Here is a 25,923-nt window from a genome sequence, read left to right as displayed (position 1 = left end):
TTTGTACACCAACTCCTACCATAACAACTTACTTTGGTTGTACCACACCTATTCCTCTTACTGTAGGGGTTTTTTTGTACTGAAGACAGGCCAATATAAAGCCTTACAAACCAACTACCTGACTCTTGGAAAGGCTCTGGGAAATTATCTGAAATACATGAAGCCCACACTGCACAATGGTACCAATCAATAGCCTAGAGGGAAAAGAGAAGAGGGGGTAAGCACCAGGGGAGATGTAATACAGGGCTATGTAAATATATATATGAATCACAGAATCACAGAATATTCTGAGTTGGAAGGGACCCAGAAGGATCATTGAATCAAACTCGTCAGCGAATGGCTCATGAGGATCAAACCTGTGAACTTAGCATTATTAGAACCAAGTTTTAACCAACTGAGTAACGTGACTCCAAAACCCTGCAGCGTTCTGCTCCTAGATTTCTAAAAGCCTGTCAGCATCTCTCACAGTAACATCACTCACAAATGTAATCCTGTAGGACACTCCTCTGTAGCAGAATACCATCTTCCTAACAAAAGGGGCTACCTGTGCCTCTAGGATTACTATGCCCGTTACTTTTTGTTTGTTTGTTTTGCTTTTGAGAGAAGAGGATAAGAAAGCAAGCTTATTGAAGTCTTACAATCTTATCATTGCTTCTGGCAATTCAATCAGACAAAAACCTATCTGTTTTTCTATTGCTTTAGTTCAATGAGAAATAAATCAGCCCCATAGAGCCTACTGTCCAAAAAACATTTCCTTACGTTCTTAGTCCTACTAGTTACTCAGGACTTCAGTGTGCCTTCTCACTTTTCCTCACAAGCTCAATTGTACCTTCCACTTTAGAGGAATAACACAGAACATGTGCAAATTTCTAAAAACTTATCATAAAAAACTGCATACTTCTCCTGTATTAATTTTTTTTTCTACTATATTTTCTTCTGGCAAAGAATAGCATACTCCAACTGCTTCAGACATCACCACAAATGCTTAAAAGTTTCCAAATAGTTCTTCCTCTTTACTATTGCTGCTCCAGTGCTTAAAGGTCTATAAAAAGTGTTCAGTACAAAAATAACTCCTATTCCATCAGTTAGTTGCTCTTGTTAAATTTCATTAAGTAAAAAGTTCTTGTAAAAAAACCAAACCCAAACAAACAAGACCTTAAGAGCTGACAGATACATTTAACTTCCTTTTTTTTCTAAGACAGATTCATACTGAAAATAAGGATCAATATCTTATTATTCAACGACACAAAAAAAAAAGGCTATTTTAGCCAGTAAATTATTGCTTCCTATTTGTACCATACAAGCATATCAAGGGATACTGGCTTACTGGGACCCAATATACTTTATATTGAATGAAGCTAATAAGAGGGGCTTGTATTAGCTAGGGAGGGGAGGGAGTCTGAAGTATTGGGGGGGGAGGAGGGAGGGAGGAAGATCTTGAGATCGAAAGGGTCTCTGCCTTCACATGGAGCACCTTCTGAAAGTAAAATATTCAATTCAGTTTACTAAGGCTTTTTACTGCATCAATATTGCAGTTCTACCAACAGTAAATGCATAAGGAAAACACAAGGCCCTAAATCAACCCACCATCAAGAGCATTCAAAAAGAGCTTTACATGTAAGATAAATTTTGCATAACAGGCAACACTTCTGTGGAAGAGAATAAACACATGCATTTAGTCTTATGCTAGGTTTTAAGAGCACCTGTCCAACAAGTCAAATAGAACAGTTATAAGCTATAACTGTTAACACCAGCCTTTGGTAGCTACTGAAAATGCACATATTGCCTATGATGTGCCTACACTTGGAAGAGGTTCAAGGCTGCAAAGCAGGAAAACTTCGGTGCAAAACTTGCCTAATGATTTCCTTTACCTTGTGGGTTGATACTCTGTGTTGAGCAATTACAGTTAGTTTTTCTAGGAGCCCTCGTAATCTCTCCTGTGTAGCGTGGGAGATCAAGTTCACAACATCAGAGTTAAGTTCCATAATGTCATGCCTTTTACCTGTGGAAGCAGAGAAAATCCATTACGTGTTTTAGTAGTAGCTGATAATTGAAATAATTAGCACAGCAGGTATTCTGTTCCCCCTGGAAGTCATACCCATTATGAATAAAGGTTTGGAGATTATGATTTTCCTGGTAAAGTCACAACTTCAAAGATCTTAGACATTACATTAATAAAACTTAGCCTGGAGCTTCAGAAAATATAGACATTGTTTCACTTAGCCTCCAGAACCACTCTCCTTGCAAGGTCATTTATAGGACAAAGTTAATAAGAACACAAATCAAGCTTCATGTTCGGGGAGGGGGAGAAGCAGTAGCTGTAGAAATTAGTGCCATATTCTGTTAATTCCAGTAATTAAAAAAAATACAGAATTACATTTTGCCCTGCTTGACACCGTGCTTGTTAACAACTCATGACATTTATTTGATGAGCAGGAGTGGGTTTTGCAGCGCACTCCAGGCACACAGGACCCTCTCAAGTGCCCTGACTGACGGACACGGGGCAGACAGGCCCAACCGACCCACAGCAGCAGCTCGGACAACACAGATTCCAGTCCAGCTGGGGTCATCCTGCCATCGCCTTCGACCTTTTCTCTGGGGCTGCTGCTGATTCTCTGCGTTTCAGCAGCTGCGACCGAGGCTGGTGACAGCTCCAGGCAAAGCTGTGCTGGCCCTGCACTCAGAGCTGGGCATCACCTCCATAACCTTCCCGCGGCTGCAGGCTGCCGACGGAGAAGCCTTCCCGCAGTTGACACCATCGATCACTCAACACGACTCCATCCAGACACCTGGACAGCAGCAACTTTTCCCTGGTAGGCACGGCAGGCAGCAGCTTCACATGCCTCATACACTGTACCTGTCAGAAGTGCTTTTCCTCGCCCCTCGCTGCATTTACAGCAGCTGTAATACTTTATGATGCAATATACAGCACGCCTTCAAAACCCATTTCGGTATTTACTGCCAAGTGAAGTGTTAAGAATGGATAAACAGCACACTGTAAAAAAACTAATCACCTATTTCATTTGCCTTTGCTACTCTAACTGAAAATGATTAACAATCTCACAAGACAGGGAGAATCTAGGATGTTTTCCCAGATACAATCAAAGTGTATTTGATCAGGAAGCACTGGCGTGTACCTTAGCTGAATGCAAAGCTCATTTTGCTCAAGGACTTTTCAATACTTCCTCAGCAGCTTCTCACTAGATTATCAGAACACCGAAACACCAACTTAAAGACTTAGTAAAATCCCTTCAAACCTCAAGACCTCCCTCCACACAAACACTTCTTAATTCAAAGAGGGCTCGGTTCAAAAGTAGATGTGTTCATTTTCTGAACAGCTGTACTCCCTAGCAATATTCCTTTCCTTGCAATCAAACACTTTTCATTTATGACATGAATTATTCCTATTATTATTAATGTGGAACAACTACCATGCCAGCCATGAAACAACCAGGCTTCTATTTTCTATCTTTCAATGAATTGTCTTTGCACCCCAAACCAGCAAATTATTCTAGAAGTACTCTGTGTTTTTGAAGAGCTCTTAATTCTTCTTTATATACACTTCCCAAGAAGGATTGATTAATCCTCTACCGAATTTTGAAAAAATCTTCTAGGCACCAGTTTTGATGAGTATTTTCCCCCTGCCACTAATAACACAGCACTTACTTCACTCTACTATGCCTCATACAGCTCAGATGACACATCCTGGCTAACCAGAGCAGGGGTACTGAGGTTGCAGGTAGCATTTGCAGGTTACATACTTGTCACAGGTTAGCTGCTTACTTTGGACTGAGAACCAGGTGTGTCTAGAAAGAGAAAGACTTGGTGATCACGTAGCTAAACCATTGTGACAGAATTATGACTGCAAGTACAACCACAGGCTTTCTTGGATGCTCAGCTGTAAAACTCACTGTTCCAGCACAGAGAGCTATGGGGCAGAGGGCACGAGCAAGGAGCAGAGCAACACTCATCGACTTTGCTGTCGACAGCAGAGGTACCACTCAGCGTGGTTACAAATGCATGCTCCCTGCTCTGACACAATACAACACTGCTAAGCAACAGTTACCATTTTGCTTGCAAGCTAACAGCTGAAATGATGCCTACACTAGAAACTTCCTACTGCAGTTTACTCACACGCATTCAACATACATTCCACAGTACTATCCGCTACACAGACAAACAGCTTCAACATCTCTTTTGTGTAAAATTAACTGAAGTTTTTTCCACAGAAGGAGTTGTAAATAAAAGTCTGTCCTGCGTGTATTGGCAGTTGCAAACTTCTTCTTTATGTTGGTCAATAGAGCATGTATACCTGAACAGGCTGAGAAATGCAAAAATTGTTAGGAAAGATAGTGTAATGCATCAAGTTAGAAGTTGCAGAGATAAAAAAGCACATGTAAGTGTTTTGACACTAGCATCTTTATGGTTGTTAAGTGTTCCATTAAGTCTAAGAGTAATAAGTTGCTCACTTCTCACATGTTGAAGTGGCATCAGTTTCTTTTTCCTGGTTGTGCTTGAGACTGTTTCCATGTTAAAAAAAACCTTAAAGGACAGTTGTTTCCTAGAAGGGAAAGTAAAAGATCAGTATAGTTTGGTAGAAACACATGAATTGAAATGGGAGATATTAATATTTCTAGGTCCTTCTTCATAGATTGGAGGCTGGCTGATGAAAGAGGCAAGAAAATACTACATCCATACATATATGTTACATGTGCATTGCTCTCACCTATGTTCAAGATCTTCTTCTGAAGAGCTTCCAAAGAGAGAAATGGTTCATCTGAACAAGAGTGAATCACTGTACCAATGAACTCAGAGTTTGCTGACAAAATGCATGCATTCTCCTCACTAAGATTGACCCCAGCCATAGAAGTCACATCATTTATGTCATCTTCATCTCTACAAAAGAAAAGACCAACATTTTATGCTTTGTTCAGAAGAGATACAAAGAAAAAGTCTCTTGACTATCAACAAGCAGCCACACTAATGTATCCTGGAAGCTATCCCCATATAAAATAGATGTTCAGTGTGGGTGTGGACAGGGACAGAAAGCTCCTAAAAGCTCTCACACTTCAGCAAAGTGCCTCTGAAACTTTAATTTGGCTAATGCCTCAGCTGCTAGGCATGCAAATCCCTTATATGAAACTGAAATTCTGAGCAAGGTTGGAAACCACGAACTGACATAAACCTGGATTAAAAGTTCCCACAAACCCCTAACCCTGCACCACCGTTTTTGCAGACTGATATTTGTGCTAAAACTAATTCACCAGGTAGAACTTAGCATTGAATAAAGATGAATGCTGATTCACTGAACTAAAAATAAGGCCATTTTCTAACCAAGATGCCCATCTTACAAGCTGAAGCTTACAACACAAGCTTATTAGCACAAACCTGATCTTCACTTTTCTTTAGTGAGTTCCCTAAAAACACAGGATACAAACAGTCCTTGATTATACAGTAGGACCAATCCAGACCTTGTCCTTTGGATTAGTCCTACCACACTTATGTACATAGTGGGGAAGATGCCACGCTTCTGAAGTGCCGTAGCAGAGCTTCAGCTGTTAACACCCCTCCATTAGCTGGATTCTCCTGTAGCAGTTTTGGACTATGTGTTCAAAATAAAAACTAAAAACTGGTATATTTAAGGCAAACATCACTCAGATGAGCTATTGTCATGGTTTGAGATAGCCCCAAAATCCAATCCCCTAGTTCCATTCCCCCTCCCACATCTCAACCTAATGTGAGATGGGTTTTTTCCAGACAAAACACACCAGACTCAAAGTGGGGGAAAGGGAATATATTACAATGACTGTACAAATAAATACCATATCACATTATACACATGATCACAAACTATCTCTACCATGACATATGTATTTACAATGATCAGATCTCTTCTCCCCTCCAAATAAAAGTCCAGGAGGGAAAGAAGGACAGATCCCTTCCAGTCCTTAAGTAGCAGCATCTCCTGAGGCAGCAGTCTGTCTGTCTTCTCCACATGCAGCAGCTGATAGTTGGCTTTCTGTCAGCACTCACGAGGGAGGTATCCAAGCCTCTCTCTCGGCCCCATCGCCTCCAACCGAGGGGTCTTCCGTGGGCTTCGTAACCCCAGACAAGGTCGTATCACCACGTCATATCACGAAGACACAGGGGGGTCTTCGTGACGGTCTGGTATCTCCAGGAGACTCAGCTCCTTGCAGGGCCTCTGTGCCCTGTCTCTCAGGCTGCCACCGCGGCAGCAGTGCAAGGGGGGGGAGCCAAGGTCAACTCCCCCCCGCATTCCATCCGGCCGTCCCGGTCCAGCTACGGGACGTCTTTTGAGCTTCTTAGCTCCTCTCTCTCTCCGGTGCTGCTGTACTCCAAGGCTCCTCTAAAATAGGAGTCCATCTACTCCTCCTTTCTCGGAGGTCTCAAAGGAGTTTTGGGGGATCTGGTACAGTCTTACCCCCAGAACTCTGTGTCTCAGGCTGCTGGCTCTTTTTCCCGGCTCTCCTTCCAGGAGTCCTTTCTCTGGTGCTGCATGTTGCTTCTGCTGCTCCTTCAGTTCAGGTGTTATCTCTCCTGGCTCTCTGCCACCGTTTTCTCTGGTCAGTGCCGGCTGCTGCTCTGTGCCCATGGAGAAAACATCTCCCGGCATAACTATAGGCACCTAGCCCAGCTTTATGCTGTTCCAGGTCCCCGCAGCCCCCCAGCCAGGGGCTGGGAGGGGGTCAGAGGGCCCAAGGGGCTCAGAGCCCCTTCCTCGTGGCTCTACAACATGGTCACTTCTCCTACAACAACCAAACTACAACTCATCTCTTCCGGTGAGCTTGTGATATGTTTACATTTCTGCAGGAGCGCCCATTGGGCAGAACTTCAAAACTTCCAGGGGTTTCCACCCCTTGGGGTCTACCACTTAATTTAGCCTCTGGGGGAAAACAAGGTTCAAACCACTACAGCTATAATTGCCTGTGTGCCTCAGCTTTTTTTTTTTTTCTTAAGATCATTAAGTTAAGATATTGAATGAATCTCATACGGGAAAAGTTTTTCCAAGACTTTAGATCATCAAGAGAAAGCCTTTTTACTTCACAAACTGACAAGGGCCCTAATGGTGGCTTCAAGGGTTTAGGATCAAATCAAAATAGACGTCTGCAGTATTAAGACAGATAAGATAAATCACTCAATCTGATTTGGAAAACGAAGAAAATAAAACCAACACACACCTCTTGAAAAGTACTCTCTGGCAAGGTTTGATAAAGTTCACCTTCAGAAAACACTGTGTGGCCTAAATAACTCTTGAACAAGGGGTTAGCCAGAAACTTGACGTTCTTAGGTTATATGGGATTTCCTGGAGGCTGTCTTTTGTCTGAAAATAGGTAGAAGCTGAAGTTATTACAATATGAGTTCCATTCATGTGCCCTCATTGCAAGGAGTTCCAGTGTGTTGCGATCAGAGAAAAGGAGACCCAACAGATTCCCAAACCAGCTCCATTCATTAATTTTAAATAGACACTATAGTTTCCTGACTAGGCTTTGTGCTAAGAAAACTGTTAAACCCCAGGACTGTCAGAACAGTTTGATGTCCACTGTTACAATTCAAAGCTTAAGTCACCAGTACCAAAACAGCTCCGCTTCTCCTACTCTTTCACAATCAGCAACTGAGCGGTTCCAAGTTTTTACTCAGGCTCTATCAGCCTAACAGAGATCCTGAACTTTCAACAATTGTGTAAATGAAGCTTCACTGAATGATAATTGAGTGCTAACTGATCTTTACAAGTACACTCCAGTTTCCTCTTCTTAGTGACCACTACAGAGAAGTCTTTACTCTTGGCAGTGACTGCCACGGGTCTACTAATAAAGGAGATGACAAAATAAGCACAACTAGCACAAGGAACACCCATCACAAGCTATCGATGTTGGAACCTGACATTACCCCAGTGGAACTGTTAATGGAATCCAAGGAAGGATGCTTGCACCTCAGACACAACTGTATAGCACACAGTTTCAGGAAATTATTTTTGCTTTTAACCTGGCCACATACTGAAGCAAGGAGGAGGTAAACTTCTATACTATACATCTATCCACCTTTCTAAATATACAGCTTCCATTACTCTATAACCTGCCTTTATCAGGTTCTTATTTTCTTGAATATTTCCATGCATACAGTCTCTCTTATGAGTACACCCATACAAGGGCTTATATGCAACATCTCTACCTGTACTGTTTTTAAGGACAAATTCTAACTTTTTCACTGTGAGACTAAATTTGCATTAAGTCACTGAGTCATTAGCTTTGATGCAAGATATGAAAACACTACTGCACTTATTTTACTTAACCCAAAGAAATTACCACTACATTTCCTTAGAAACAGTGCTCACTAAAGACTAGTAAAAGTTTCAGAAGCCATGATAAGTTTGTACCTTTCGCTATTCATTTTTCTTGTTGTTCAAACAAACCTCAATCATTTTAAGTAAAGTTACATGTACTTTGAGTAAGCTATAAAAATCATTCTACCAGGGTGAAAAATTTAAAATATTCCAGAGTGTACATGCAGGTGTTTCTGTTGGATATTTCAGCAATCCCTCCATAAAGTCCCTTTTCTGCACCACTTCCTTTAATTCTTTTTGCATTTGATCATGTCACACTCAGAAATCAACAGGAAAACTCTTCCAGTTGTTTTTATAAGTCTCCAGTGATTTAAGCTTACCAAGACAAGGTGGAAAACAGAACTCAGAGTTCTGAGCATTACACTGCATGAAGTCAGGTTTGACGCTTATACTGAACATTCACTCGAAAACAAACCCAAGCAATGTAGATGCATCTCACATCTATGAACTTCCCTCTGCCGCCTGAAAAGTGAGTCTGTGGCACCCTCTGGTGTCTGACTACCGCACATTTGCTTCTGCATCCATCTTTATTTACTCCATTTTATACAGGAGTAAAAGGGAACAGTAGAAACGCACATTTAACCCAAACCTCTACGTTCCATCACTGACAACTACATGGGCCAGAACAATTGCAGCAAACCAGGAACCACCAGCATTCACCACTACCACAGGGCAGGAGAAGCAGCTGCCCAGATGTGCTCCATTCTGCTGTCTCACCCCTGTTTGCCTGCTAGTTGAGATTGTTAGCACATTCCAGACAAAATACACAAGTTGTAGTTGCATGTGCTTTGGAGAACAACTTTATTAAACAGAATGGAGTAAAACAAGTATTTGAAGATGAAATACGTGACTTATTTTTTTTCCAGGGTGCTCTAGTATATACTTTACATAAATGTGTAGATCAAAATTACAAAAATCTTGATGCTTTTAAAACAGACTGCCTCTTAACATGCCATGGTGCAATGTCCATGCTTAGCTGAAATAGTATCTGGAAGGTTAGAATGCTTTGTGTTTTGTTGGGGGGTTTTTTGTTTGTTGGTTTGGGGGGCAGGAAATCACCACTTTTTCTACTGCTCATCTTAAGCAAACTAAATCAGCCCATTAAAGAGTAGACAAGGTCAAATTGTATCTAAGTAAGTATAGCTTAGTGAGTATTACATTCCCAAATCCTAACCTAACCTAGTCACACAGTGGCAGAGGGTGTCAGGCTTGATGACATATTGCAACGAGAGTGCACAGAAAGAGCACTCTCATTAGAGTGTCACATGTACAATCACATCGATTAAAAGACACACTCTCTAACCATAACAAATATCATCACAAAACCTGAAAGCAGGCCATGGTGCCTCTCTCTGCCTCACACATGATCAGCTGTTGATGGACTATAGGTCACAAAGAATAGCTATACTGGGAATACTGGATGTCAGGACAGAAGAGAGCAAACCACTTCACAGCTTACTGGGAAACAGCTACTGCCCTGTTAACGCTATCTGATGAGAGAGAGAGAACACAAACACTTGACTGAGGGAAGCCAAGAGTTCAGGTACACACTGCCCACATTCAGATATATGAAGATTGTAATATGTAGATTTTAAAGTCATAAAGTTTGATTACAGCAGTGCATAGAAAAAGCAGCAGGAATGTACGCAAAGACAAATTCTTCAGAGATAAGGTGTTATTAGAAAAATTTAAGGTGAGTTAGAAATTTCCCATCTAAATTTTCGTGGACTTACGCTACCTCGGAAATCAGATTCCAAAAGCAAGAACAGAACTCTATCTTGGATCATACTGTAAAAGTAGAATTTTTCCTACACTAAGAATTTAACAATTCAGGGAAGAAACTTCAAGAATTCAGCCTTTTTCTTCTAAGACAGTTAATATATTCCAATAGGAAGATCACAGAAAAAAAAAATTCTTTTTTTTTGGTACGAATTTGTTTGTTGCTTTGTTTTTAATTGTGATATTTATTAAGTAATTTTTTTTAACATCACTACTCAAAATTATGTCCCACATTAATTCTGAAGTTATTTTATAAGACCTTGAGGCAGCTAAAAGAGCTACTGCTCTAATATGAGCTTTTCATTTCAACTTCTGGCTACTACTGTCTTAAGTGTTTGCTGTCTACTGTATGTTACTATAAACAACAACAGTTCTCTGACTATATCAGTGCACACAATGCTGTAGCTTTCAAGAGATGAGAAGTCAACTGGTCAACAAGACAAAGGTGTCATCATGCCTTCTTTTTTTCCCCTTAAAACTTGCCTTAAAGTCACAAGACCAATAATGCTTATGGCAGTCTGTACCTTTGATCCAGCATTACGTTTCAGAGCTACAAAAAAATAATTTCTGCTTTTGAAAAGTTAATCAGTTACCAGAACTAAAAGCTTTAAGCACTCCTGTAATCTAAAGGCCTAGAGAATATGCCAGAAGTCATAATTAGAGATGTAGTCAAAGACTTTCACCTCTACATACAGAAACAAGCTTGTAAGAGGAGTTAATAAAAGATTCTGAAATACAGCAGAGAGCTTTAGGAAAGTTACCAGCCAGTCCAAGAAACAGTTCGATGCTATCCAGCTGTTTGCAAAAAGTAGAGGTTACACCTACTTTAATGCTACTTAGAGATTTTAATACAAGGTAACTAGATTAGCAATTGTATTCATAGGATGGAAATCAATATGCTTCCTTTACAAGAGAAAAACTGACACATATTGATGCACACTGTATATATAACTACACTTGTTGGATTTTCATCATGCTATCACCTCATCAGGACAGTTTTCTTACATTAAGAATAATTAACATCTGCTACGAGGTAAAAATTTTCAGGTTCTCCCTTGCCAGTTAGTACCACAAAATGAAAAACACATATCAGAAAAAAGTTTCTAAAGAAAGTTGCTTTTATTTGGGCTCCATTCCCACCTCTATATTTGCTGTGTGTTCCTTCTGTTCCTTCGTATTGTTATAACTTCTGATAATGTTTATTTTTACCTGAAGGATGTTGCTCCATTCTCTTTCATTTTTGCCTTCTGAACAGGAGATGCTTGAAGCGACAGAATTTTATTTCCTGGCAGGGTAATTTGTTTCAGAATGGAACCTAAAACAAAACAAAGAACATGCTATAGTACAAAGTAAAATGCTAAGACAACTGTTTAATCAGTTCTTTCTTCCAGCAAAAGCTACTGTAGATTCAAGAACAACTAACTAGGTCCACTTGAAAACTAGACACTCTAGAATCCTACATTCCACATGTTCTGTGTAGACAAAAACTTTACATGCTTTCAAACACCCTCCTCTGTACTGACAAGTGAAACGCTTTAGCAAAAACTGGCTGGCTGAGACAAACTCGTATTATGCATCAACCTGAACCTGTTGAAGGAAAAAACAAGGTCTCATGAAATGACTCTCAAAAGCATCACAGTTTAAAGAAAGTTCACTGCAAAGAGCTCAGTCACAGTATTTTACCAAGTACAAATGTTTGATTGATATGCTTTTAACAAGTGCCAGAAGTAGATGTGGCACTCACCAGAACTCCAAGAAGACAGTAAAGAAGTTCAACTCAAAGTGGTTGCTCCCAACAGACAGCCACTTTCCTACCTTCCTACAGTCTACCAACAGCCTGCATTTACTTCTGTACCTCAGCATTCGTCTCCCTTTACCTGCAGGAAACTGGTTGGTTTGAACAAGTGTATTCAGCGGCATTTTCTTGTCAGCAGACGTCTGTAGGGTGAGCACTGAGGGTTGTGGGAGTGTGGATACTTGCTTTACAATAGTTCCTGATGGTTGTTGGACTACCTGGAAGTGGAATATCCAATATCAAGAGTGAGAAGAGCTAAAAATACACAGAAGTAAACAGTACCAATGTTTCCACTTAGCCAGAATTGCCACTGGGCAGGCGTGCTTGTCTAGTTCTCAGTTTAAAACAAACATCATGCTCGGAAAAACCTCATATTTTTTTTTTTACTTCATGTCAAGAAATCTTAACAAGTGGTGGTGAGCTTTAAGCTCCAGCTCTTTCAGAATGTGATGCTGATTCTGAGTAACAGACACTTCACCCCTAGTCTCTATTGATAACTCTATTAGACATGTTTCGCTAAGTATCACACAATCCACTACACTGAGAGGCTTTTCTCTACATCTTGCTTAACAGAGTAACTACTGAATATTGAGACTGCCTACCAATAATTTCAAAAGGGTAGGTATCTCATACACCTAGTTAAAAAGAGAGAACACCAAAACAATTGAAAGTTTTGCATGAAATTATTTTCCTGTTAAGAATTAAGAGTACACATTATAAAAATACTACTGGATTTTTGGAACAGTAACATCAATTGTAAATTGAGATGCTGAGTTTCAAAGTGTTAAGCTAAAGTACACTGAGCACATCAGTTACCAGGAACATGAAGTACTAAATAGAAACACCTAGAGTGAGCAGAGCCTCTAAAGACAGACAACAGTACACAGCTGAAGGGTAAAAAGGAAGACGGTTCACAGTTTTGTTTAAAGGGACTCTTCAAGGAAACAAAACCAGACAACAGGATGTCATCACAACACAGACCTAGAGGCACAGCCCATAAATACTAATCCTTCCTTTTCAGGGGCAGCTATTAAAATGCAAGAAAGTAATAAAATTGCAGCATCTCTAAAAACCTCACTTCTAAGCCTCCTAGATAACAGAATGTGGGCTGCAGCTTCGATACAACCTTTGGAAAAGTTCTTGATTACAGGTAGTAGAAAGATGTGATTTTACCTGGGTTTTTTTGCAGCAAAAACCTAACATTAAGAAAATGTCAGGGTCAAGATCAAGAAGCCATTTTTCTCCTCTACATCTTTTATTCTAACTTCAGAAAGTCTAAAGAGCGCTTGTACAGCAAGACTGCATACGGATAATTAAAGAATTGACATTTACAATACTTCAGACATTAGGCTGTTTCCTTCTGTCACCTCTCTTCTGATGTATCGATAAATATAATCAGCATAAACATCATACATTCACAAAAAGAGGTACTTTGTGTATCAAAGAATCAAGATACTACCCATCCACCTCCATATAAAACAGCATTAAAGTTTGGCATAGCAGCAGTAACACAAAATAATGAGCTGAAGGTGGCATCTGAGAACCAGACAAACAGACAGGTCTTGAGAAGAAACGTAAGATCCAGAGGACGAAAGAACTACAGAAGTGCAGGGACAGACTGCAGACAAAGCCAAGGCTTACACATACAATACTTCCTCACGGTGTAGAAGTTTACTTCCACGTGTTTTTCCCAAAGCTCAATTTGATCTTTCTGAAAGATGCAGCTTCCACAAGATGGAAGTTGTGAATAACACTAATAGCGTCATTCGTGTGTTCGGATAATTCATGAGCAACCAACCACCTTGGCCAAACTACTCGCAAGCTCCACTAGCACCCACACTAACACACACCTAGAGATCCTCCTTACCACCAATAAGAATGATGCTTCAACTTCAGTATGCAAAATACTTAAACAGCACAGGAGGAAACATAAGCATTCCAGACTGATGTATAGCAGACAAAAGAACAGAGGGAGGCAATGTTACACCAATGGTCTGGGTGGAGACTGGGAAATAAGTCAAGTAACCGAGGAGACTACATCACTGAAAAGCAGAAACTATGTGTTGGCAGTAGAGCCCATTTTCTGTTTGCCATTCTAGCTGCTAGACTAACAAACGCTGGAAGTCCTTGGGACTTGCAACAGGAGAGAGCAACAATCTTGGACACTTCAACAAGGACCTAATGCCAGAAGGAAGCATTACAAAAATAGGTAGTATCTGTGCAAAGGAATTATTGTCTCTTTTCTTTGGGTTAGCAGCAAGAAATAATAAATAAAAGGGACTGTTCCTTTGTGCCCTGTTAAGTAGGTTGACACAGACATGAGAATAAAATCACCAACATTCTTGAGTAAAAAAACTGCAGTGCAACGTTCAACTGACAGCAGAGAGACAGCTGCTTGAGAGAGACTTTGATTAGCCTCACCTGAACCTCTTTTACATTCATAAAGCAAAGTCTGGAGATCAGCAGAGAGATGCTGAGGTCTCATCACACACAAACAGTATTGTTTCGTGAAGGAAGCCTCACCAGTTGAATGCAAAAGCATAAATCCTGGACAAAAAAAAAACTCCTGAAAAATAATGGAGGAGACTGTTCACAAAAGCTCAGCTTGGAGGGGACTTGACACTAACAGCTCACTAGGAACAAGTAGTTGGAACAGCATAAGCACTTCACGCCTTGCTTCAGCCGTTAGTGATGTCCATGGAGTGTGTCTCACTGGTAACTGTGGGGATTACACCACAGACCCCTTGCTGTTTATGCCTGACATGAAGTTTTAGTCTCACAGCAGCTTTTTCATCATTGGAGGCCAGCAGCTGGTAATGTAAATTTTCATTTATTGTGCTTTGAAAGAGACAAAGCAATACTGCAGCAAGACAAGCTTTATTTCCAAGACGAAATTTCTTTGTAAGCCAATGCCTTTAAATGAGGTGGTGTTAAGAAAGTCACAGGAGGGAACCCTTCCAAATGTGCAACTCTTACAGTCCAGGAGTGTGATCAACTCCAACAGCACCCCTGAAGAACAGGTCCCTCGGGGTCCACCATACAAACCCAGCGTTCCAATAATCATGCCACAGAAATTAAAGTTTCATGTTGCATCACTCCAGTCACACATTTGATATTAAAATACTGCAGAGCTGCATTCTTAAGCACCACCAACATTACAATGGAGTTGGCACATGGAAGTTTGCTTTAAATTCCCACAAGCACAAGAGGCCAAAATTAGAAAGGGGCATGCAGAGGGAGTGTATGGCATTAGACATCTCTATGGGCTGAAAACGGAAAGAAATTGCTGGCAGCATTGTACGGACAGATTTGCACAGCTGGCAATGTGCTTCTTTTTTCAGCTGGCAGTAGGACCCTTCTGTTTAGGGAGGGGAGGTCCAGATTTGTTTTCTTAAGGGAGGAAACAGACCCTCTGGCCTTTCAAGGAAAGGCATCGGGGAAGCCCTAGGAGATGCAGCCTCTTCTACTAATTTTCTCTTTGTTCTAATAGGTCGTGTAAATGAACACTAAGCTCCTGATATGGCTAAGCTGTGAAGTAGTCAACTCAGTCCAACTATATCCAAGACCAAATTTAATAGGTATTTAGCAGACCACGTATTTTAATCGCTGTGCCTGGGATCTACTCAAATGAGGATAAAAACATGTTTTCTATGCAATTCAATATATGTAGGGCACAGCGAAGAAAAGCAATTGCAACAGGCTGCCACACTGCACCAGTGTAGGAGGCAGAAACCATTTGTTGAGTTCACCAATATCATATTCAAGAAGTGTTTCGACTCCCCCGTGCAGAGTTAAGCTTCCTCGCCTATTTGCACAGATGGCCAACCTTTCCCCTGGATTACATGGCTTGCTGTGTAGCCAACAAACTGCTCTCCAGCCCTTGTACAATCTAAGAAACCCTCCTTTTCTTCTGGCTGGAATTTCAAACTTAGTCCTCAAAGACAATATGGGTAACAACTCCTTTTCCAATTTGGCTTTAGCTACCACCAGCAAAGACTGTCAGTGCATATGCTTGATAATGCTTCCTTGGAGTTTTAGGGTGGGGGGTTTTTTGCATTTTTGTTTTTTAAACAAATCCACTCATAAAAAGGACTGCTCATCCCCTCCATACAGTTGGGTGCTTTGTTTTTTTAAGCAAGTGTGGAAAGGTGAAGAGCTGGCAGCATAAACTCTTTATTTGGAATGTAGGATTCTTCTACTACATCTACCTTATAATCTTTGAAAAGAAGAAAATTAAAAAAGCAAAACATTTTAGGGGTCTGAACATTTTTAAATCAAGTATACACAATAACCAAGCTACAAAGAAAATTCACACACCAGATGCTCCTCTATACCTCTGGAAAGCAAATCTAGCTTCATGGGAAGTCTAATGTTTTTCCTGCTTTTTAAAAGAAAAATAACCTTTACAAGGAAGTGCTATGCAAGAATTGAGTTCTTTATCTTCCAAAGGGAGACTATTCTTTCAAAATACTTGAGAACATTACTTACAGGTAGATGAGTTAGAAACCATGCAACTCAGTATCTCGAAGACCTATAAACCAAACCTAATTTATTTCACAATGTTGCCCATTTGGGTATACCTGTGATCCACAGTTTCTTGGTATTTAACATTAACATTAGCAAGAAGTTAACCTGTGCCAAGAAAAAAATGTTAACACATTGCTTTTGAGGGCATTGTTTTAATAAGACAGTTATTCCTCCTGGAATTTGTTAGCTAATGAGGCCTGATAGAAAAAACTCACTTTTGGATGACTTCATAATTAACACGTCTTAGTAAATGTGGAGGTCAGAACTCTGCTCTAACAAGCTCCTTGGGGTGGTTGGTACATTTCAGATAACGTATCACTGAACATCACCAAGCCACCTGTGCCTGCAAAATACCCAGGGAAAAAATTGCCAAGGGAGAGAAAGTGGAATCCCTGGTGGCCAGCTGAGGCACAGTCCTAACAGGGCATCTAAGAGTAATTCATCTAAGTATCCCATCAGCAGTTTCTGTTTCTGGCACTAGCATTTCCTGCCTTTTGTTTCAGGTGCCAACCTAGCCTGCGGTTAGACCTCATATCCCCTGGTGTTTCAAGACAGATGTTCAGTCTGGTGAAATGCTGGTCAACATGTCTTGCATGAGACCAAGCTGACAGCTTGGCTTTAGATTCACACTTTCAGCAAGGGCTCAATATTTCCAAACTACAACAAACGTAACTGATTAACTCAAGACAGATTAGCCTATGCGTTAAAAGAAAAAAAAAATACCCCAAAGGTCCAAATTGGTATCTTCTTTACAAAATTGCAAGAGTCAAAATAAAGAAGCCCAGTTAGTGACAGAGGAGCAGAGAAATCCATCTTACCAACTGTTTCACTTTAACCACATGCTGAGCACCCACTGACTGCGTAACAACAGAGTTGGGCTGTGAGATTTTAATACCAATTGGGGTTCCAATGACTGGTTTCTGAGGCTGGAGAGGGGTGGTTGATGAAGAGGCCACTGTAGAAACCAGCACTGGCTTTGCAGACTGGAGAGAGGATGTTGGTACCGCAGAGGTGAAGACTGGCTTGACAGGTTGCACAGCAGTCAGCCCTGACGTTGTTATCGTTGTGGTGAGGACTGAAGCTGAAGGCTGAAGAGATGCTGTCACCACTGCAGAGGAAGGAACAGGCTTCACAGTCTGCAGAGAAGGTGTTTCTGACGTGCTGGCAAGGAGTGGCTTTACAACTAGAGGGGCTGTGACTGTTACAGAGGCAGACACGGGTTTTATAACTGGTAGAGCAGTTGTTGCTACAGCTGAGGTTGCCACTCTTGTCGAAGGAGCTGGTACTGCAGAGGTACAGGTCGAAACCACTTCTTGGGTGGTAGCTGGCTGCTGCATACACTGCTGGATAAAGCTCTGAGGATTAGGCATTAGCTGCCGTAAGGCAAGCATGCTTTTCTAAAAGAAATATGAAAAAACACTAGATGTATTATCAACAGAGTATTCCACAACAGTAATACATTTGTAACTGAATCCTATTCCTCATTTTTTAACTAAATTTTTCATGAGGTAATAAATTACTTATTCCAAACAAGTTTTGCTGAAATTTGGGTATCCTTAAATTGATGACAATACTGTTCAGTGAAGACTACAAGAAACATGAACAGAGGCTGAGCTAAGGTCAACAGTCACCACAGCTTCACTACACGTAGCAAATCCCATCTATGGGGAAACGTTCTTTTGTTTAGATTTTTCAATTTGGACTTTATATTTCAGAGATTTTAGCTGCTTTATTACCTCAAAAAATTTTGTTTTGCCAAAAAATCCTGTTATACTGGAACAGCTGTGTTTATTTCATGAAGCCTGTCTGACAAGGAACTACAAATTATCCAATAATTCCCATATCTGAAGACATGAGAACTACTCTACCAATACAGCTATCTCTACACTAGGGGGAGATACCACTTTAATAATGTCTGTAGAGCTGCACCAACATAACTTCAGCCAGTTACTTCTCTAAAGCAGGAGAACAAAAGTAAAGGAATCTGGCAACATCTCATTTTTACTACAGCTGTGTTTGAAAAGGTTAATAGACAGAATAATCTTCAAGCTCTCTACAGATTTTTCTTCTTGACTGTGTATAATCTGCTACAGCTCTGAAGCAGGGGAAATCAGTTCAGCAGCCACCTATATATTCTTGAAAACCCCTTTTTTCCTCCTCATCTGACAGTTTTTAAAGTTTGTAAGAGTTTCGAGCACAGTGCTGCTGATTTGGACTTCATACAAAAGGAACATGTCTTACATGCTAGTATACCAAGTGAGCACATTGTCTGCTCATCTGGACCTTTTGTAGCACACCTGTCTTCTAACATTCACTTCCTCTTCTTTTAAAAGGATGCTCAGCCCCTGGTGCAATTTATACACCAAAAGCATCCAGTAGACTTGAAAATCAAGCAAGCTTCACAGCCAGTCACTGTATTTTTGTGCCTCTTGGAACAGTCAAAACAAACATGCACAACTTCATCAAAAACCTGCAGCTCAAAGATAAGAGACGACTCCAGAGAGTCTTCCCTAAAATTCCACTTCACTAGATAAAAGTGAATTGGCAACAAGCGCTATCACATTTCTTCCCAGACTCAAGGTGCAAACATTTCCCTGACAAACAAGGCCGGTGCTGATCCTTGGAGCACCTTCGAGAAGTGCTCCTGAAATCATCTTCAATTTGGCACTCAGTTCTGTCACAGCTGCTCAGAGCTGCAGATCAACCTAATTAATTGTATGTATTAACTACACATCCTTATAGTGTTTCAGAAAAAAGCAATCAGGGTGCAAGATGTTTTAAAGGATTGGCAACACTGCAAAGTCAGCTAACTCTGATGATGTCTGAACAACATTTTTGAAGTCACAGTATTTCTTTATTAATACAGCATGCAACAGGGAGAGAGCAGCATGTCAAGGATTATGTGGTATGGATACTGCCCAAAACCAGAAATGCCTAGATGATACCAATAGCTGGCAGTATGCTGCAGGAGAAACACGCAGTGGCTCTGCTGCGATGGGTCTGACCCACAATGAACCCAACTTAACTCCTGCAGAACTACCCTGAGGTCTGTGCACCAAGGGTAACAGTCATGGCAAACTTGCTAGCAAGGCATTTAAAAGTTACCGCTGCAACAAAAATTTTTGTCCCCCACTTGAACAGATTAACACCAGCCATCTAAAGTAATACCAGCATTATCACATGCATTGTTATGTGGCCTGTCAAAAACCAAGGAAAAGGACAAACTACAGAAAACCTCTGTCCCAGCTTTACCACTCAACTATTCTTCCTTTATTCTCCATTATGCCCATAATGAATGTCAAGGAAAAGTATAGATCTATCAAGTCTAAGAATATGCTGTACGTTGCAATTAAGTAAATTTAAACAAATTTTCCATGTTTTCACTGCAATTTAATGCCTGCTGTACAACAAAGATGTTAATTTTTATTTGTTAATACCATTCTACCATATGATTAGAAGTCTTAAGGGAGAATTTTTTAATTTATGTGACTATTTGCTTGAATGGAGGTAGAGTTCCTGGGATTCTTTTCTGCAGTAGTCCTGTCAGATCCTTTCTGGAGAAAGGGGTAGGGGTTTTTGTTCTGCCTCTAGTTAAACACAAACCAGCAGACAGATGAATAGCTTTGTGTAGATTCTTTGAGCTTAAACACTGCATAAGCTATGCATTGCCACTGTTGTCAGTCTTCTGTATTAGAATTCAGAACAGCTACAGTTTTGATGTAGAGGTTATCTTAGCATAGCTGCTCTACTGTAGATGCTTTCAAAACACTAGTCTCCACTAACATCTAGAGGGTAATTACTCTACAATATAAGAACACAGCATAAATTACTCCTCAAAAATTCTCCTTCCCCTCAAAAATTGTCTTTCCAAGTGCAACAGTCACATAGAGCAAGGTGAAGGACCATCTCTTCAACTGACCTGAGCAAATATCTATTTGAATGCCCCAACTCTTTCCTTTTCTTTTCTGATCCTCCTCCCTTCCCCAATTAAATACTACACGGCCATAATCAGATGCTTACCTTGAGAAAAGGAACTAAATATGGTTGTGGAGATGACTTGAGCTCTATATATAGCTTTTTCGTAAATTCTTCTGGTTCAATTTTTGCTTCCTAAGAGGGAAGTATAATTACAATAGTAAGTTATAACTAAATCTACCAGACTTTTTTTCTGAGATCTACCAAAAAAGTAATGGAAATTTATATTGTCATGGTATTGTACTCAAATACTTTTTTCTTGTATTTGTATTTTGCTACATTTAAACAAAAGGGGGAGGAGTAGGATGAAATAATGTTGTAATTTTGGTATAGTAATATCCAAATTGTTTACTGCTTTATTCAGCTACAGGCAGTTAACACACTTATGGATAGGTATTCTCATCCAGTTACTAAAGTGAAGGGATGGAAAAAACTATAAGTAGCATCTTTTCAGTATCTCGTTATGCAGAGATATTTTAAATCAACTACTAGTACTTCTTTCACTAAAGGTAGTTTATCTGCATAAAGATCAACTTAAAGATAGCCAAGACTAAAGACAACTTAGTTTTTGTAAGACAATTCTAGTCCAACGCATACATAGCATAATAAAACAGAACACTTAGAATCTTTCAAAAGCAATCAAAACATCTCTTCTGCATACCCCTAAGGTAACAGTTCTCTCAATTGCAGAGTACTGTTCCCTTAAAGCTTTCCACTGTGTCAACACAAACACCTGACTCAGGGGCTTGGGAGAGTTAGGAAGCTGCAGCAGACTTCTGAGGCCCCTCACTCCCTACTTCAGTGCCACCACAAAGGGGTTAAGGTAGCCCCAGACCCTGCTGCCCTTCCTCACCCCCACAGGTAAGTCCCTGCTACAGAGTCATCTAGAACATTACCTCCTCCAAGAAGGTACAGACACATAAAGAGCAACACCAGTATCTGTTTCTGCAGGGAAATTACTCCTCTCACTCATAGTCTCCTTTGGAGCAACTGTTCTAAGTTGCTACATAACCAGAGCAGGGACTTTAAATGCTGTGCATTCACAGACAAACAGAACTTACAGCAGCTCTCTCATTTAGTCATTTGATCTGTTGCCTGTCAGGTCTCACAGAGATGTGGATATGGATCACTGAGGTCTCAGTGATACAGACCCAAGTGTTTGATACACTACGTCTCAGTGCACACAGTGCTTGACACCCATTTCATGAAATGCTGCCTTAAGGACCATTTTATTTCACAGCCACCATTTACTCATTCCTGCATACAATATATTGATTTATTTTGTACATACTGAATGGCAGATTTTCAAATACTATAAAAACCAAACAAGTGCACAGTTAACAATGTATTAGTCTCCGGCAACAACTGCTTTCAAGAGAAAAAGAAAGAAAAAGAAAAAAAAAGAGGTGTATAGTCCAGCAGGGACAGAGAGGCAGAGGAATTAAATTTTTGCAAGGCTGCACCTTCAAACAGTCTGCTCTCTGAAATTACTCCTCTCTACACCACACTCTTCTAGACTGAAAAGTCCTTTAGTACCACTAGCGAAGCCATCCTCCTCTACCAGCACACAGCCTTCTGCTATGGTGGAACAACAAAGCAGCAGCAGTGGTCAAATGCCATGACAAGAAGTGGCAGGAGAAAACGTTACCAAGAAAGCCTAGCTGTGCTGGGGTACAGCCCCGAGCAGCACATAGAAGTCACATGCAAGGAAAGAGTGGCTGGCAGACACCACATTGTTTTCTCCATCCCACTGTTTAAAGACATTGATAATGTCATGCTTGTTCCACTGGAGCTTTACTATCAATTTGTAAGTCAGTTCTGTCTTGTAGTAAAGCAGTAGTATGGACTCAGCACTGAACTACAACCTACACAGTGATATTTTTTGCTACTGAGAACTCAAAACAACACTAACATGAAAACAATGCAGTTCAGATGCAGAAGCTGTGCTAACACTTCCTGCTGTCAGATACCTGTATAAAATGAAACAAATGTGAGGGGGAAAATAACACAGCATGGGATTCAGTCAGAGTTATCACATAAGACTTAGAGGGGGGTCAGAGGTACTCAGTCACAAATCCATCTCTTTAGCTGTTTAAAAAAAAACAGACAAGGAACAAAACTGTGACAAAGCAAATGTCAAAATCCATATGCAAATGATGCAGACTTTGTTTTTAAAAAAGTCTCACCAATAGATTTTGCACCAGATTCTTCACATTCTGCCCCATCTCAGGGGCTTGAGGTCCACTAGATGCCAATTTTATTAGCGTAGCAAGAAAATTCTTGCATTTCTTCACATTCTCTAGCATCTCCTAGTGTGGAAATAAAGAGAAGACTGTTAGATGTTGTACTGTCTCTCCAACCTCTGATGAACATACAGAATGTTAATTTTTAATTAAAAACATTTTTTTTTCCTTACTGTAGAAGCGCTGGTCTGTGCTACTGTTGTGCCCTCTGCTTTCACAGAGACTGCCTTTTGGGAGATAGCTTGTGCAGGTGGTCCTGTAACTGGAAGTTTTACAGGTGTTCCAGTACTCGAAGGCTTTACAGCAGTAACTGTAGCAACATTAGGTGTTGCAGCTGTTGGCTGAAGAGAAAAATTAACACTTTTTAACCAAAGAAAAACGTGACAAACATACTGGATTCGGCTAGCATGTAAGGTAGCAACCTCCCTCCACACTACCATTTAAGATATAAATAAACGATTTTCTCTTTGTTTTTAGAGTTTAGATTCATTTGCTTGGACGGGCTCTATTAAATACAGTAAGTGACAGAACCCTCACAGCCATAATTCTGTTTATAAATCAAAGGCGAGGAGAAGAAATTACAAAGGCGTGTCCAGACTGAAAGCACTGCCTGCAACTCTGAAAGAAGAGAGAAAGGTATAGTTGTCTTTAAGAAAGCAATATATTAACTTTGCCAGGCTTCTGCTGTCTAAGACTAATGAATCCTGGACAATGCTAAGCCAAGTGGTACTATTCCAAAGACAAACACAATGTTAAGTGATTATTTATCTTCGGTTCTTGCCGTGAAGCTCCTCTCCCAATTGCGACATCCCTTGCTCTTCCTATCACACACAGACTAGGGAGAAGACATCATGTCTGTCCACTTTGGAAGGATGCAGGCGCCAGTAGAAGCAGCCAGCTCAGCAAATGGACCTAACAAGTTCTTCCCGCCTTTTCCTTGTGGGCAGCAATTTGGATCTCTTTCTCCTCTGCCCTTACAGAAACTCACACAAAATTCAGTTATTTTGAGACCTCTTTTTAAAATCTCATTACAATTTAGCAACAGACTCAGAAGCTCCAGCAACAGGAGAGTAATTAAGGTTTAGAAAAAAATACCTCCCTCCTTTGCAAACCAGGCAAAATCAGTTTCCAAATGAAAATCTACTAAACTGAAGTATTTCTACTTCAGATTTTAAAGAAAAGAAACAGACCATACTGAAAAATCCCACCACAGTTCATTTGATAAAACAGAATACAATACAAATAAAAGACTTTGCCTCTATAAAAACCACTACTTTTGATTTCTCAACTTAAAAACTGAAAAGCCAGAGTGAACATGCAGGTCATAGAAGAGCAAGAGTACCAGGTAAACATTTGAAACCTAAACTTCGATGTAATTTTTCCTCCAAGCATCTCAAGAGGAAGGGAAAGTCTGGTTTTGTAGCCCATATTTTAGGTTCAGGTCTGCACAATACAGTTGCTTTCACTAACTCTTAACACATTTAAACACTCCAGTCCAACAATCGCAATTAATACTTATTAATTGCATTAATTATAATACAGTAAGACAGGAGTCTAATTTACCCTACCATGGATAAAACAAAACTAATCAAGAGTTAGACAGACTTCATGTAGATTATCAAAGGACTTTTAAGTCTTTCAAGGATAGGGAAAATTTACGAACAAACACTTAAAGCTAAAGCAAAACACTGGCACTTTTTCACATATTTATAATTTTCTTTTCATGAGTGGGTGTCCTCCCCTCTTCCTAAAGTTGCTGCCAGTTTGACATGAAAGCAGCAGGCAGCTACCAAAAAGCTTTCCAGCTTAGGCTCCCACTGTTGGTAACACTTTAATAGCTCTCTGCAGGATCTTTGCCACCACCACTGCCTCTTCCAAGGATGAGGCTCAACAGCTCTAAGACCACAGGGAGGCAAACTGGGCACAAGAATCCCACAAACAGATGGGCAGAAGGAGGATGGATGGGGACATAGTGCTTATCTGCCAAGTTGCAATGCCCTGGGCTTTTAAAAGTTGAAAACAGGAGCTGATCTCTTGCAAATTCCAGCGTGCTTACACATCAAGACCAGAACAGCATTTTATCAGCTGAGGGAGAGAACAACAGGAAGTCTGCTGGACCCTTTTCCCAGGAAAACGAATATGTGGGAATTAACTTCTGTCATCTGCTGTCAACCTTTTTCACTACTGACAATTCTCATTCTCACTTTGAACAACACAGAAACAGTCGCCACAAAAAATGGCATCAATCCTGCATATTTTGAAGTCATTTCAAGAGAAGAAGTGCTCTGCATCTAAATGAAAGTGCCCCAGCATGATGCTAATTAGACACTTTGCAGCTTCGTTACCCCATCTGGAAAACAGTTAAAAAATAAAAATGTGCAGGCAGGTATTTTGTCTAACCTCAGAACTCAAACATCTAGGAATGTCAAAAATGGAAATATTTTTGTAGATGAGGAGAATAATCTTGGAGTCAGTAATTAGAGAGTCTTGCAGATAGTAGTGTTCCAAGTTGTATTTCGCACAAGATAGAAGATACACAACCAAACCCCGAATTATTTCCTCTCCACTGTCTCCCACTTTCTGTGATGACATCATAATTCCACACCAACACTCCTCTCCCGTGACCTCAAAAAGCTGTCAAGGTCTTTCAAGGTTGATAAATGAATTGCTGCCAAGGAAATCAGACCCAAGGGCTCTGCCTTCCTTTCCCCAAATGATTCCATCAACTTTATGCACAGACTCCCTTGTCAGCACTCTTCTCTTGTCCACTCCAGGGTGAGGAGCACAGTGACCATGTGATGGCAGGATGTATCCATCTTGCATCTCTTTAGTCTTCACTGTACAAGGAACTTGTACAGAGGGCTTTGTAATCCTCTGCAAAACAGAAGGGTTCCAAGGAAGCCGCTCCAAACAAAACAGTGCTATTAATTTTTCCTAGAGTCATCATTCTTGCTGTTTAAATCCAGCCCTACAGCTGAACAAGTGTTCAAGTTTCTACAACAAGAAAAAAAGAAAAAGCTTACAAAAAATACTCCATACCTATGTCTCTAAATATCTCAGAAGAACTCAAGTCGATTACATCAAAACTGAGCTAAAAGAACCAAGCCAAAGGCAGACGTAAGTTAAAAAAGGAAAAGTTAATAGCATGATGAATCTCAATGTTTATCCACATGAGAGTGTGAGGATGGAGGCAACTTCATCCATCAGATGATGGATGACCTTCATTTCTTCTCCCCAGCGCA

General features: G+C 40.4%; 1 protein-coding gene across 4 annotated transcripts in view; it reads right to left on the bottom strand.

Annotated features, from left to right (window-relative positions):
* Nucleotides 1–25,923, bottom strand: part of TAF4B (TATA-box binding protein associated factor 4b) — a 72,556-nt gene that overhangs the window by 29,647 nt on the left and 16,986 nt on the right. For all 4 annotated transcript variants that reach the window (XM_051775186.1, XM_051775169.1, XM_051775178.1 and 1 more), the window contains exons 4-11: nucleotides 22,855–23,022; nucleotides 22,625–22,747; nucleotides 20,484–20,573; nucleotides 17,282–17,860; nucleotides 12,019–12,154; nucleotides 11,351–11,456; nucleotides 4,727–4,896; nucleotides 1,872–2,002 (exon numbers count right to left, since the gene is read on the bottom strand). In XM_051775186.1, the coding sequence (XP_051631146.1) occupies nucleotides 1,872–2,002; nucleotides 4,727–4,896; nucleotides 11,351–11,456; nucleotides 12,019–12,154; nucleotides 17,282–17,860; nucleotides 20,484–20,573; nucleotides 22,625–22,747; nucleotides 22,855–23,022 (1,503 nt within the window). The remainder of the gene's footprint in view (nucleotides 1–1,871; nucleotides 2,003–4,726; nucleotides 4,897–11,350; nucleotides 11,457–12,018; nucleotides 12,155–17,281; nucleotides 17,861–20,483; nucleotides 20,574–22,624; nucleotides 22,748–22,854; nucleotides 23,023–25,923) is intronic.

This window comes from Manacus candei, unplaced genomic scaffold (genome assembly GCF_025592945.1).
Source record: "Manacus candei isolate 608988 ecotype Guabito, Panama unplaced genomic scaffold, ASM2559294v1 h1tg000008l, whole genome shotgun sequence".
In the NCBI taxonomy this organism is placed as follows: Eukaryota; Metazoa; Chordata; class Aves; order Passeriformes; family Pipridae; genus Manacus; species Manacus candei.
The sequence above is the reverse complement of the archived record's forward strand: the minus strand, read 5'-3'. Positions and strand labels throughout refer to the sequence as shown.